The sequence below is a fragment of the Microcaecilia unicolor genome, chromosome 4, assembly GCF_901765095.1.
Source record: "Microcaecilia unicolor chromosome 4, aMicUni1.1, whole genome shotgun sequence".
NCBI lineage: Eukaryota > Metazoa > Chordata > Amphibia > Gymnophiona > Siphonopidae > Microcaecilia > Microcaecilia unicolor.
Genome location: NC_044034.1, coordinates 139269952 through 139284383, shown reverse-complemented (window position 1 = coordinate 139284383; position 14432 = coordinate 139269952). Strand labels below are relative to the sequence as shown.

Genomic DNA, 14432 nt, shown 5'->3' with positions numbered 1-14432 from the left:
AGATTCCATTCTGCTGGATCGATCTGATGCCTGCTCAGATAATCGGCCTGCACATTGCTCTGATCTGCAATATGAGCTGCCGACAGACACTGAAGATGCAGCTCGGCCCAGTGGCAAATCAGTTCGGCCTGCGCGACTAGTGCTCTGCACCGTGTTCCGCCTTGTCGATTTATATAGGCCACCGTTGTCGTGTTGTCCGACATCACTCTGACAGCCCATCCTTCCAGGGTCACTTGAAAGGCCAGAAGCGCCTGAAACACCACTTTCAACTCTAGGCGGTTGATGGACCACTCCGACTCCTCGGGTGTCCATAGACCCTGGGCATGCTTCCCCTTGCAATGTGCGCCCCAGCCCTTCAGGCTGGCATCTGTTACCACTAGGCACCAAACAGGGAGCGTCAGCGGCATTCCTCGCCGCAGCATGCTGTCCGAGAGCCACCACTCCATGCTGAGTCGGGCCGCAGGGAGCCAAGTAAGTCTGCATTGGTAATCCTGAGAAATAGGAGACCATCTCTGGAGTAGGGAATACTGTAGAGGTCTCAGGTGCGCTCTCGCCCAGGGTACCACTTCCATCGTGGCTGTCATCGATCCCAGCAGCTGGACAATGTCCCAAGCTCGCGGATGGGGCATCCTCAGGAGCAGACGGACCTGATTCTGAAGCTTGCACCGCCTTAGCTCGGGTAGGAACACATAGCCCGAGACTGTGTCGAACCTGGCCCCCAAAATTTCTAGAGATTGAGAAGGGGTCAGGTGACTTTTGGCCATATTGACGACCCAGCCTAGAGATTGCAGTACTGAGACCACTCTGGCTGTAGCTTGTAAGCTCTCTGTTGCAGAGTCTGCTCTGATGAGCCAGTCGTCTAGGTACGGGTGAACCCTGATACCCTCTCGCCTGAGAAAAGCAGCTACTACCACCATTACCTTCGAAAAGGTTCGGGGAGCTGTGTCGAGGCCAAAAGGCAAGGCCCTGAACTGGAAATGCTTTCCCAACACCGCAAACCTCAGAAACTTCTGGTGCGGGGGCCAAATCGGTATGTGCAAGTAAGCTTCTTTCAGGTCTAGAGACGTGAGGAACTCTCCTGGCTGTACCGCCGCAATGACGGAGCGCAGGGATTCCATGTGGAAATGCCGCACTCTCAGGGACTTGTTCACTTCTTTTAAGTCCAGAATAGGGCGAAAGGACCCACCTTTTCGCGGCACCACAAAGTATATGGAGTATCGGCCGCAGCCTTGCTCGGCGGGTGGCACCGGGGTCACAGCCCCTAACAGAATCAGACCTTGCAAAGTCTCCTCCACCGCCGCCCGTTTGACGGCAGAACCGCATCGGGACTCCACAAACACGTCTCTTACTGGGGCGTTGAATTCTATTCTGTATCCATCTCTGATCAGGTCCAGAACCCACTGATCTGAGGAAATCTTGGCCCACTCCTCGGCAAAGAGGGAAAGCCGTCCTCCGATGACAGGCATCGAGGAGAGGGCCGGCGCACCATCATTGAGAGGGTCGCCCCTGAACTCCTGGTCTTGAGCCACCGGCTGCGGAACGCTTGTCCGAGCAAAAGGAGTGCCTCTGCTGACCACGGGCATGTGAAGTGAACCCAGCAGAACGCCCCGGGCGGTACCTTCTAGCTTCATGGAAGCGAGGTCTGTACGAGGAGTGGACCGCCTGGCCCTTAGAGGAAGGTCTCTGCCTATATTCGGGCAAGCGCTGGGGTTTAGGATCACCCAGGCCTTTCACAATTTTCTCCAACTCCTCACCAAATAGGAGAAGTCCTTGAAAAGGCAACTTCACCAACCTTTGCTTAGAGGCCATGTCCGCTGCCCAGTGTCCTAGCCACAGGCGACGGCGAGCCGCCACTGCTACTGCCGTTTGTTTAGCCAAGGGAAAGGGAAGGCCCGAGCAGCTTTCTTGGTACTAGCCATCCTGGGATTACCCGAGGAGGCCATGCCACTGTCAGGATCTTCAATCGAGAGGGCCTGCAGGGTATCTGAAATAAGCGCTGGCAGCTCATCACGGTGGAAAATCCTCACCGCGGAGGGATCATCCAGATCCTGTGGTAAATCCGCACCTGACTCTGGTTCCTCAGACCAAGAACGTCTGTCAGAGTTCTCCGAATCCTCACACCCCGACCACGGGGGGGGAAGGTGCACCACAATCTGAAGGGGAATTAACCCTTCTGCGCTTATCTTTAGGCCAAGCATCTGGGAAAAAAGCCTCACTGGGCAGTCCCAGGCTAGAATCCATCGGTGGGGGGGGGGGGGGGGGGGGGGGGGGGGCAATCAGAGGAGCCTCAGGCGACCCCTGAGGAAGGGCTCTTTTCATCATGTATGCTTTATGCAGCAAAAGCACAAAATCCTGGGAGAAAATCTCACCCTGGGAACCCAAATCCTATCCGGTGCTAGCCACTCCTGAAATAACCTCATCTCGAGGTGCCCCACCCGGCTCAAGTCTCTCCGTGTCCTCGGAGGCCGCGCCATGCGGTGTAAGCAAAATGGCGCCCGCTACCAGCTCAGAGCGGGAAGAAACATCGCTCGCCATGCTCGGGCCGGCTCCTACGCCAATACAGCACGATTTACAGAGCTCTGCTGCTGATCTGCGCTTGCCACAAGTGGAACAGCGCTTTACATTGTCTGCAGCCATCGCCGAAAAACGGCGGTAAAATCCAAAATGGCGGTTTCACGCCAAAATCGCCCCGATCGCGGGCCCACCCCGGAGGAGTTGGAAAACACTCTTACCTCAAAGGATCTAGTGTACAACTACGATCCTGCTGAAAATCAGGTCAAAAACCTCTGTTCCAGCGTCTCTACGTTTAAAAACGCGATGCGACTTTCTTTTTTTTTTTTTTAAAGCTGTGAGGAAAGCAGAGGTATTGAAGACTCCGGAGTCTCAGATGAGTGGGAAAGGCAGGGAAAGGGCGAACCTATATTCCTGCGTCCACTGTTGGTGGGTAAGGACAGGGAAAGCAAGGCAATATGTCCACATCCACAGAGGTATGGGTAAGGCAGGGAAAGGGCTAACCTATGTGCCTTTAAAGTGAAGCTGCTATAGCCTCCAACACCCCGGTTAACAACTGGCAAGCCAGGAACCACCTCCCGGCAGATTTTTTCTGGAGCTCGAACAAGCTGCAGCCACCCTGCTAAGGGAGATAGAGAATACTGAAGAGGCAGTGGAGCTAGCTGGCCAAGAGGGCACTGTGAAAGTTTGAGTGCTCTCTATCTCCCCTGCTGGTTGATGGACATAACCCATACGTAATGGCTTCATCTGCTTGATGACAAGGAAGTTATGGATGGTCATACTGGACAAAACCAGAATGTTTACCATGTGCCCAGGCTGAATAGATAGAGGAAACAAAAATACAAGTAGATGGCGTGAGGACCTCCCACTATCCTTAAGTGGGAGAAAATGCAAATTGACCGGATAACTTTACTCCCTAAGTGGACATATATCTTGTAAGTCCTAGAAGAAAACTAAGATAACACATGAGAAACTCCAAGACAGTTGGAAAGTAGAGAAGGCGTGAATAAAACATGCCGTCTAAAGCAGCTGAGAAAACTGGGTGCTTGGTAGACAGGACTGAGTCTCCTAGAATATGAGAACCATCTGAACCATGTAGCCTATGCAGCTGTCATCTGCTATGCCAAAGAGAACGCATAGCCATGAAAGAAAATTGCTGAAAGGAAGTAAGACTTTATGTCCAGAATTGCCAAGTAAGCAACAATTGAGTATCAGACAATGTATTTCATTGCACATGGCATCTGAATCATATAGCCTATGCTCTAGAGAACGTTTGTTAAGATCTTAAAACACTGTATAAGAACATAGCCACGGAGGAAAATTTCCTGAAAGGAATTAAGATCTTATGTCCAGCATTGTAAAGTACCAAACAATGGCACCTGAACCAGATAGCCTATGCCATAGAAAATGTTTGTTAAGTTCTTAAAACACTGTATAACATCATAGCCATGAAGGGAAATGCTTGAAAGGAACTAAGATATTATGGCCAGATTTGTAAAGTACTAACCAATTGACTATTAGACAATGTAGTCCTATTCACCAGGAAATAAGACAGAGTGACGCACACTGGACCCCCATAAAAACTGCGCTCGACAATAGCGAAAACCTTTTCTCCAAACATCACACACAAGGGAAAGGAATAGGAAAATGGTTATTTTGGAGCTGAGATATAATTTAATTCGCCCCATTGTCTAAAACAGAGAATTCCCGACTGAGCTGCACTTTGAATGTCTTGCCAAGAACAAAGTAATCGCCAACTGAGCTGCACTTTAATTCACAACATTGCTAGCAACCCAAAAGTCCCCGACGGAGAAAAAACAGAGGGAAAAACAAAATGAGCGCCATTCGCATCGTAGCATTTCGTTTTTTTTTTAATAGCTTGAAAAATACATGTAAAAATTAATTGCGGGCAAAATATATTACCAACCGGAGAAACAATATCTCCTTTCCATTGCACAAACAGCCAAACACAGTAAAAGCAGAAAAACGCTGCCGCGTCAAGGGAAATTGCAGCTGCAGGCAAAACAATGGCGGCCAAGCGTGCCAAAATGAGAAGAATAAAGTTCGGGGGAGAAAACCACTTACCGGACCGACGAAGAAGCAGGAAATCCGTGCCGCCGAAAAACAGATAACCTCCGATGCCGCACAAAACATGGTTTAGCCTCTGGCCCGACAGGAACCGTCAATACAGCTCCCAAGCTATACAGACCTGTCCAAGAGCGAGCACGCGCTTAACAGTTTGCGCCTTTTTTTTTTGATAACTACCGCCGCTAACAACGCCGGATAGCAGAGCAAAAATAATGAAGATAACAAAAAAACGCCGATTAAAGTCACAGATGCTGACTTTTCACTTTTTTTTTTTAAATAGCTCCGCCAGAAAATAAAATAAAGACTCTTCAAATAGAATAAGACAGAAGAGCTACCTGCTCGTTATAAGCCTGGGGAAAGCAAAAACTACTTCCTTTAAATTCCTTTCATTTGAATGATTTTTTTTTAATTTTCTTTTACTTAATTCTTTAAAAACAGCTGCCTATTAAAAGTGGCTGCCTCTCCCAAAGACGGTACACCTTTCCAGAGAAAGGGACAGCCCTTCCCTGCTAAGCCAGGGAGATGGGGAGGAAGAGGGGTGGACTCGAGACGGTAAAATTATGTATCATACCTGATAATTTTCTTTCCATTAATCATAGCTGATCAATCCATAGACTGGTGGGTTGTGTCCATCTACCAGCAGGTGGAGAGAGAGAGCAAACTTTTGCCTCCCTATATGTGGTCATGTGCTGCCGGAAACTCCTCAGTATGTCGATATCAAAGCTCCATCCGCAGGACTCAGCTCTTAGAGAATTACACCCACGAAGGGACACTCTGCCCAGCTCACCACCGCCGAAACGGGGGAGGGGAATTAACCCAGCTCATCCCCACACAAGTGGGGGAGGGGAATCCGTCCAGCTCATCCCCGCGGAGCGGGGGAGGGACACCACACCCGCCGATGCGGGGGGATCTGGCTTATCCTGCAACCGCAACCGCGGGAGGAGCTGACTGACCCTAACACCGCCGAAGCGGGAGGGGTACAAAGCTGCCCTACAACCGCACGAAGCGGGAGGGAGCGCCGGCAGAATTTTAAGTCTCAATCCAGCCCCGTAAAACTGAGGGGAGAGGAATGCAGCAGCTCACTGTAACACAAACTCGTCTCAACTCTTGAAGAATCCAAGTGAAAAAACTTGAACACGAAGTCTTACTGAAGTAACTGAAGACTAAACTTGAACCTGAAATGCAACCAGAATAAAAACAGTACAGATATCTGGGAGGGGCTATGGATTGATCAGCTATGATTAATGGAAAGAAAATTATCAGGTATGATACATAATTTTACCTTCCATATCATCAAGCTGATCAATCCATAGACTGGTGGGATGTACCGAAGCAGTACTCACCCAGGGCGGGACATAGAAATCCCTGACCTCAACACTGAAGCTCCAAACCGGGCCTCCGCCCGTGCAGCCACAGCAAAACGGTAATGCTTGGAGAATGTATGAGCCGAAGCCCAAGTTGCCGCCTTGCATATCTCTTCCAAGGAGACGGATCCGGCCTCTGCCATCGAGGCCGCCTGAGCTCTCGTGGAGTGAGCCTTCAGCTGGATAGGCGGCACCTTCCCCGCGGCCACATAAGCCGCTGCAATGGCTTCCTTGACCCATCTTGCCACTGTAGGCTTAGCAGCCTGCAGACCCTTACGAGGACCTGCAAACAGGACAAACAGATGATCCGATTTCCGGAAATCATTGGTCACTTCCAAGTATCTGATGATGACTCGTCTCACATCCAGATATTTAAGAGCAGAGTACTCCTCTGGGTAGTCCTCCCTACGAAAGGAAGGGAGACAGAGCTGCTGATTCACATGGAAGCGAGAAACAATCTTGGGCAGGAAGGAAGGCACTGTGCGAATAGTCACTCCTGCCTCAGTGAACTGCAGAAAAGGCTCTCGACATGAGAGCGCCTGGAGCTCGGAAACTCTTCTGGCTGAAGTGATAGCCACCAAAAAGACTGCTTTCAACGTCAGGTCTTTCAGAGATGCCCTCGACAAGGGTTCAAAAGGCGGCTTCTGCAATGCTCTTAGCACCAGGTTGAGATTCCACGCAGGCACCACTGAGTGCAGAGGAGGGCGCAGGTGATTAACTCCCTTGAGAAAGCGCACCACATCTGGCTGCGAAGCCAGGGAAGCACCCTTCAGGCGGCCCCTGAAGCAAGCCAGAGCCGCTACCTGGACTTTAAGGGAACTGAGCGACAGGCCTTTCTCCAGACCTTCTTGCAGGAACGCCAACACTGAAGAAATTGGAGCAGTGAAGGGAGAAAGTGAGCCTGCTTCACACCACGCTGCAAAGATACGCCAAACCCTGGCGTAAGCAGTAGAAGTAGAGCGCTTCCTCGCTCTCAGCATAGTGGCGATGACCTTGTCTGAGAAGCCCTTCTTCCTCAGACGCTGCCGCTCAATAGCCAGGCCGTAAGACCAAAGGGGGAGGGATCCTCCATCACCACGGGACCCTGATGTAACAGGCCCTGCTCCACTGGCAGCCGCAGAGGATCGTCGACTGAGAGCCTGATCAAGTCCGCATACCAGGGACGTCTGGGCCAATCCGGACCCACCAGGATTACCCTGCCGGGATGCTTTGCCACTCGGTCTAGCACCCTGCCCAACATGGGCCAGGGCGGGAACACATAGAGAAGCTCTTGTGTCGGCCACTGTTGGAGAAGAGCATCTACTCCCAGGGATCGAGGGTCCCGTCCTCTGCTGAAAAAGCGCGGCACTTGGCAATTGGCCGATGACGCCATCAGATCTAGGCTCGGCTGGCCCCAGCGCTTCGTGATGTCCAAGAACGCCTGAGCAGATAGCTGCCACTCTCCGGGCTCCAAGGTATGGCGACTGAGAAAGTCCGCCTTGACATTCATGACTCCAGCAATGTGGGCCGCTGAAAGCTGCTCCAGGTTCGCTTCCGCCCACTGGCAAAGATTCATAGCCTCCTTGGCTAGAGGGGCGCTCTTGGTACCTCCCTGGCGGTTGACATAGGCCACAGCCGTGGCATTGTCCGACAGGACCCGTACAGGCTTCAACACCAGTACCGGGATGAACTCCAAAAGCGCCAACCGAATGGCTCTGAGTTCCAGGAGGTTGATAGACCACTTTGCCTCTGCAGGAGACCAGAGCCCCTGCGCTGTCCTTCCCAAGCAGTGGGCTCCCCAGCCCGACAAAGAGGCGTCCGTTGTGACGACAATCCACTCTGGGGTCACCAGAGGCATTCCCGCAGACAACTTGTCTGTCTGCATCCACCAGCTCAGCGCCTTGCGCACTGCTGGGTCCAAGGGAAGGCGCACAGCATAATCCTCCGACATCGGAGTCCAGCGCTGCAGCAAAGAGTGTTGAAGTGGTCTCATATGAGCCCTGGCCCAGGGCACTACTTCCATCGTGGCCGTCATAGAGCCCAACAGCTGCACATAGTCCCAAGCCCGAAGAGGAGAGGCTACTAGGAACTGGTCCACCTGAGCCTGAATTTTGACAATCCGATTGTCTGGCAGGAACACTCTGCCCACTTGGGTGTCGAATCGAACTCCCAGGTACTCCAGGGACTGAGTCGGGCGCAGCTGGCTCTTCTCCCAGTTGATGATCCATCCCAGGGAGCTCAAAAGAGCAACTACCCGGTCCACAGCTTTGCCGCACTCTGCATAAGAGGGGGCTCGGATCAACCAGTCGTCCAGATAAGGATGGACTTGTACCCCTTCCTTTCGTAGGAAGGCCGCGATGACCACCATTACTTTGGAAAAGGTCCGCGGAGCAGTAGCCAACCCGAATGGGAGGGCTCTGAACTGGAAGTGTCGTCCCAGGACTGCAAAACGCAGAAAGCGTTGATGAGGCCAGATGGGAATATGCAGGTACGCTTCCTTGATGTCCAAGGAAGCCAAGAACTCTCCTGCCTTCACTGCCGCTATAACAGAGCGGAGAGTCTCCATGCGAAAGTGCCGCACTTTCAAGGCCCGATTGACCCCTTTGAGGTCGAGGATAGGCCGGACAGAACCTCCTTTCTTTGGTACCACAAAGTAAATGGAGTAACGTCCCTTGCCAAGCTGACTCTCTGGCACCGGAACGACCGCGCCCAGGCGGATCAGATTGTCCAAGGTCTGCTGCACTGCCACAGCTTTGACCGGAGACTTGCAGGGAGAGAGTACAAACCCGTCTTTTAAGGGTCGGCAGAACTCTAGCTTGTAGCCGTCTCTGATGACTTCCAGCACCCACGCGTCTGAAGTTATTGTGGTCCACTCGCCCAGAAACGAGGACAGCCGTCCTCCAATCTGCACTGGGGCGTGGACCAAGGCCCCGTCATTGGGTACGCGACCCTGGGGGAGGACCGGAGGAAGCACCTCCGGGACGGCGGTCTCTGCGAAAGGAATGCTGCTTGGGGGAGAAATTCCTCTTGAAGGAAGAGGGGGCAGAGGAACCCGACTTGCCCGGGCGGTACCGACGGGCTTCCTGCAACCGTCCTCTGGAGGTACCGGGACGAGTACTAGCCCGAGCCCTGACCTCTGGTAATTTCTTGCCCTTAGACGTGCTGAGATCGGTCACGATTTTGTCCAGCTCGACCCCAAAGAGCAGCTTGCCTTTAAAAGGCAACCTAGCCAGGCGGGATTTAGAGGCGTGGTCAGCAGACCAATGTTTCAGCCAAAGCCACCGCCGCGCAGAGATTGTCTGAGCCATGCCTTTCGCTGAGGCCCTCAAGACATCATACAGCAAGTCTGCCAAATAGGCTAAGCCCGATTCCAGGGCCGGCCAATCAGCCCTCAAGGAATGATCCGAGGGGGAAGCCCGCTGCACCATAGTCAGGCACGCCCTGGCCACATAGGAGCCGCAAACTGAGGCCTGCAAACTTAAAGCAGCCGCCTCACAGGACGACCTTAAGGCCGCCTCCAATCTTCTGTCTTGGGCGTCCTTTAGGGCCGTGCCACCTTCCACCGGCAATGCCGTTTTCTTAGTCACCGCAGTGATTAAAGAATCCACGGTAGGCCACAGATAGGCCTCACGTTCACTCACAGCCAAAGGATAGAGGCGGGACATAGCCCTAGCCACTTTAAGGCTCGCTTCCGGGACATCCCATTGAGACGAAATTAAGGTGTGCATGGCATCATGCACGTGGAAGGTTCTAGACGGGCGCTTCGTCCCCAGCATAATGGCAGAGCCAACAGGGGCTGAGGGAGAGACGTCCTCCGGAGAGGAAATCTTCAAAGTGTCCATGGCCTGTAACAACAGGTTGGGCAAATCCTCTGGGCTAAAAAGCCGCGCTGCAGAGGGGTCATCCGCTCCATCCGAGCGGGGATCCGTCTCCTCCAAGGAATCCGCAAAGGACCGTTGGGAGACCTCAGACACGCTGCCCTCATCTACATCGGAGGAGACAAAGTCCTCCAAGGCCTGGGAATCAACCCGAGGGCGTTTACCTCTGGGAACCTCAACCTCTTTACCAGACGAGGGAGCAGGGGCAGCGTTTTGCATGAGGAAGGCCTGATGCAGCAGCAAAACAAACTCGGGGGAGAAACCCCCCAGACTGTGCACTTCCGCAGCCTGGGCAACAGCCCTAGACGCACCCTCAACCGGCGCTCGCAAGAGCGGGGGAGAGACATGCTGCGCATCCAAAATGGCGTCCGGCGCGACACTCCGCGAAGGAGCCGCACGGGAAGAACGGCGCTTAACTTTAGCCGCTTTTGTGCCGTCGCCCAAATTAAGGGCATTCATGGCATTAATGTCTCCAACCTCAAGGGCGGCCCAAGAAGAAGCCGTCCGAGCCGCGTGGCCGGCCAAGATGGCGGAGGCGAGGAGCGGGGGATGGGCGTTTATGGCGGGAAAAACCGCCACGCCGGAGGAAGGACCGGGACATTCATCGGTCACGAAACTGTCACCCAACAAGGGCGAATCAGGCTTTAAGACCCCCGCATTCCCTCTAGAAGCGCTCAAGCGATCCGGGGAGCGACCCTTTGCGCCCTCGCCCTCCGACGCCATATGCCACGAGGAGAAGTATCGGGGAACCCCCTGCCCGCTATAAAAAGGTAAAAATTACCTGCTTGCCGCTCCGAGCTGTAACGACCTGGTGTCCCAGTGAGTAGCTGCAATAAACGTTTAAATAAACGTCGAAATAAACGCCTTTAAAGACGTTCAAATTTTTTTTTTTTTTTTTTAACGGAGCCAGCGGGAGGGGGGGAGAAAAGGAGGGACCTGGCACCACCAGGTTTGCACTTGCTCAAAAGAGCCCTCAACCCCAGGCACTCAACAAAACCTAAAAATTAGGCTTGGAGGCCTAGCCAGAGCTGCTGCTGTGTGTGACCACCACCTGCTGAGATAGAGAACATACTGAGGAGTTTCCGGCAGCACATGACCACATATAGGGAGGCAAAAGTTTGCTCTCTATCTCCACCTGCTGGTAGATGGACACAACCCACCAGTCTATGGATTGATCAGCTTGATGATATGGAAACCCGAGTTTAACACCCCAGAGGCTGTCAAAGAAAGAAAAGAAACCCTGTCAAGCCTCTAATTACGATTCCAGGCACAGAAGAAGTATTATAAATGTATCTGTAATATCTTATAGAGAAAAAGAGAGAGAGAAAGAGAGAGACGAATGGGCTCACTTCCTACCTGCTGAGAGACTGAGAAAATACTGAGGCTAAGGTCACATGGCCAGGGCTCGTATTGGCTCTCTAGAGTCAGTTTTTTCTCAGTCTCCACCTGCTGGTAGGCGGGCACAACCCAACAGTCCAATCCTGGTCCAGTCCGGAGGGACGCTAAGGAAATAGGAGTTGGAATCAAGCTCCTACTCCTAATGGATATAGTAAATCTAAGAGAGATTTGATTACAGAAACATAGGTTATTTCTTAAAGTACAAAATTAGGACTAGCAAAAAAAAGTTAGACTTCATTGCTATATGTCTAAGCTACTGTTATTTTTCTATTTCCATTCTCTTACATTTACACCTGCATCCACATATTCTTTTTCTGCCTGTGTGCTGTTTTGCAGCATGGTTGCTATGGTGTTTTAACATTTATTTCCACCAACCTGTGTAAGTTAATCTTCCTTCATCTTGTGTTTTTTGGACTCAAAATGATCCAAAATTGCAGATCAGCAGTCATGATTAAGAACAAGATTGCAGGATGTAAAAAATAATTTCAACTCCAAAGACTCTGAAATCACCACCCAGGGCCTCTTAAGACCCCCAGTCCACACCTCCACTCATGGAACATGCCAAGACCAATCTGGCACCAGCCCACCTAGCTGGGATGGCAACGGCACAGAGAGAGCATACTGCATGCAGCTTATGAGCTGCTGAACAATTTGCAGCCCTAAGCACAATCCTGGGATGCAAAATAAACTCCCCCCCCCCCCCCCCCAAGATTCAGAACCTCCAACAATGCTGGAACCATTCTCACCCCTGGAGCAGACCCCTCTGCTTAAGAAGGTCATGCATGATGAAATATGGCCCATAGCAAACAGGGATGCATTTCCTGACAGCAGTAAAGTCATGTGTGTTACCTTAGCCAGCTCTCCTGCAAGTTCCTTTCCTGAATCTTGTACTGACCAGTCCCCTAACTCAAACCACCATGCAATTAGTTGGTTATTACAAACAAGGCAAAAAGAATCTGCCGTGCAGTTAAACGGATGGTTCCTGCAGCTGCATCACAGACAGCCTTTTTAGTTCATGCCACTAAGGACTTCCTCCTTCCCATATACAGCTTTAATTCTGAAGTTTGAGACAGACACCCCCACTACCAAAGGGCTGAAATAACCCCAGAGCTTTTTTTCCGTTTTTTATCCCAGCCCCAATGGAAGTGGGGTGGAAAACGAGAAAGAGAGAAAGCATGGGGAAGAGGAGATAAAGATGATCAAGGACGAACAATGCTCACTCATTCTACTCACCACCTGGACCCTCCCCTATGGAGGTCCCCAAACTGCCTTTGGACTCCAAGCCTGCTACGAGGGGACCCACAGATCAACCAGAGAAGGCTCAAGGGCAGACCCCTAGGAACCCACATGGGGGGCACTCCTGTTTTACTTAAGCCCATAGGCCACACAGCCTGTACCCCAAGGAGCCAGGCCTAGAAATGCTCAGGAGTGGCCTAATGGTGAGAGCAGTGGCCTGGGAACTGGATTCAGTTCCCACTGCAGCTCCTTGTGACTATAGTAAAATCACTTAACCTACCACTGCCCTAGGTTAAAAAAAAAAAGTACCTATATATAATATGTAAACTGCTTTGATTGTAAGTGCTGAAATGTATTATATTAAGTCCCATCCCCTTTCCCTACAGCAATCCAAGCACAACCATCTGATATTAGAAAATATTGGTGATGGCATCAAATCAGTGTTTGCTGGTTGGGGAGCACAACCCTCTTGTCTAAGCTGATCTAGCAAGATAAGGTAAGTAGGTTTGTGGGAGAAAGATTTATAAAATAAGCTCTCAAACCTGCCCCAAACTGAGCTGGAGACCTAAACTGCTAGATCAACATAAATCTCTAAATAATTTAATTATGCAAGAAAATCATCTACTAACAAGAAAAAAATTATTCAGAATATCCCTGTACGAAGTCTATTGGGAGATTCTTAAATGTAAAATAGAGTCAGGTTATAAACCACAAAGTCTAAGACTTACAGCAAAGACAATATGAAAAAATACATACATATGCATTTGATATATGGTATTATATTATGGAGATTAATTGGAGATGTAATAGTTCAGATGGTGGGAAATGGAAGAAACCTAGTGCAAGATTTAACCAAAAAGCGATTTACTAGTCACTCAAAGATTGGGGACAAAACAGCTAATGCAGGTTGGGGAAATACAATGCAAAAAACAAAACAAACAAAATTATAACAAAATACGTTAAAATATGGGATTAGCAGAACAAAGAGCAAAGAACAGAACAGTTACCAAGTGGGTATTAAACACAACACTTGCTCATTTAAAGACACAAGATCCATAAAACAGGGAAAAGAAGAAGACGTGGATAATTATTAAAATAAATCAATTTCTGCGCAGATTCAAAAAATAAAAAACGCTTCTTTGAAGGATTTCATTACAAAAAAAAGCTACTGAAAAATGTTTCATAGCCGGATTACTTACAATGAATTTAACATTATTTCCTCTAAGGTTAATTCAACCATTTTTTTTTTTTAAATCTCCCTACAACGTATATCCTTTTACTACTATAAGCGGCGCTCTGCCTTCCACTACAGGACAAGAAATGAAAGGCCGTTGGGAAACTGATGCAGCGCGACCAATCCTAGCCAGGACCCGGCATTGAATGAGCACCTGAGCGCGGCCTCCCACTGCCTCGGCTCCCATTTCATACAGCAAAGGCAGCAACGTGACTCACCTGGTCAACAACACCTTCTCCAGACATGTCCAGTAAAAGAAAATTAAAAAAAAAACACAAAACAAAAAAATACCCTACAGAACCCGTCAGATTAAAAGCCTGCTCTGAGATTTAAAAATAAGCTGCGTGCCCGCCTCGGCCGCTCTCAGACCTCTCACACAGTGAAAATGGCGTCCAACCGTCCCGGTAACCGAGCGCTACCAGCCCGAGTCCAGATCGAACAGTGCCCCCGCGCGGCACAGCTGTAGGACAATACAAGCCGGGAGGACCACGGCGCCTAGCCTTGCCGCTCACTGAGACCCCGTAGTCACTCTATGGTCACGGCTCATTGTGCCGCGCAGAGGTCGCTTTTTTCCTCGTCATGCGTGCTGGAGGGGGGAGGGCGTGCTGTGACTGCGCTGTAAGCATACCTATCAAAAGCTTACAGTACAATTATCTACTTTTAAGATTCCTGCATTTCATATACTGCCTTTCTAATAGGAATAATAAAACAGTGTGCAGTTAAAAAAAACAGTGGGTAAAAAAG

At 50.6% G+C, this 14432-nt stretch overlaps 1 protein-coding gene across 1 annotated transcript in view; it reads right to left on the bottom strand.

Annotated features, from left to right (window-relative positions):
* The window catches only part of CSTF3 (cleavage stimulation factor subunit 3), a 208140-nt gene extending 193937 nt beyond the window's left edge, over window positions 1-14203 (bottom strand). Inside the window, exon 1 of the mRNA XM_030200638.1 lies at window positions 13907-14203. Within this exon, the coding sequence (XP_030056498.1) occupies window positions 13907-13933 (27 nt within the window). The 5' untranslated portion in view covers window positions 13934-14203. The remainder of the gene's footprint in view (window positions 1-13906) is intronic.
* Between the last annotated feature and the right edge of the window lie 229 nt (window positions 14204-14432).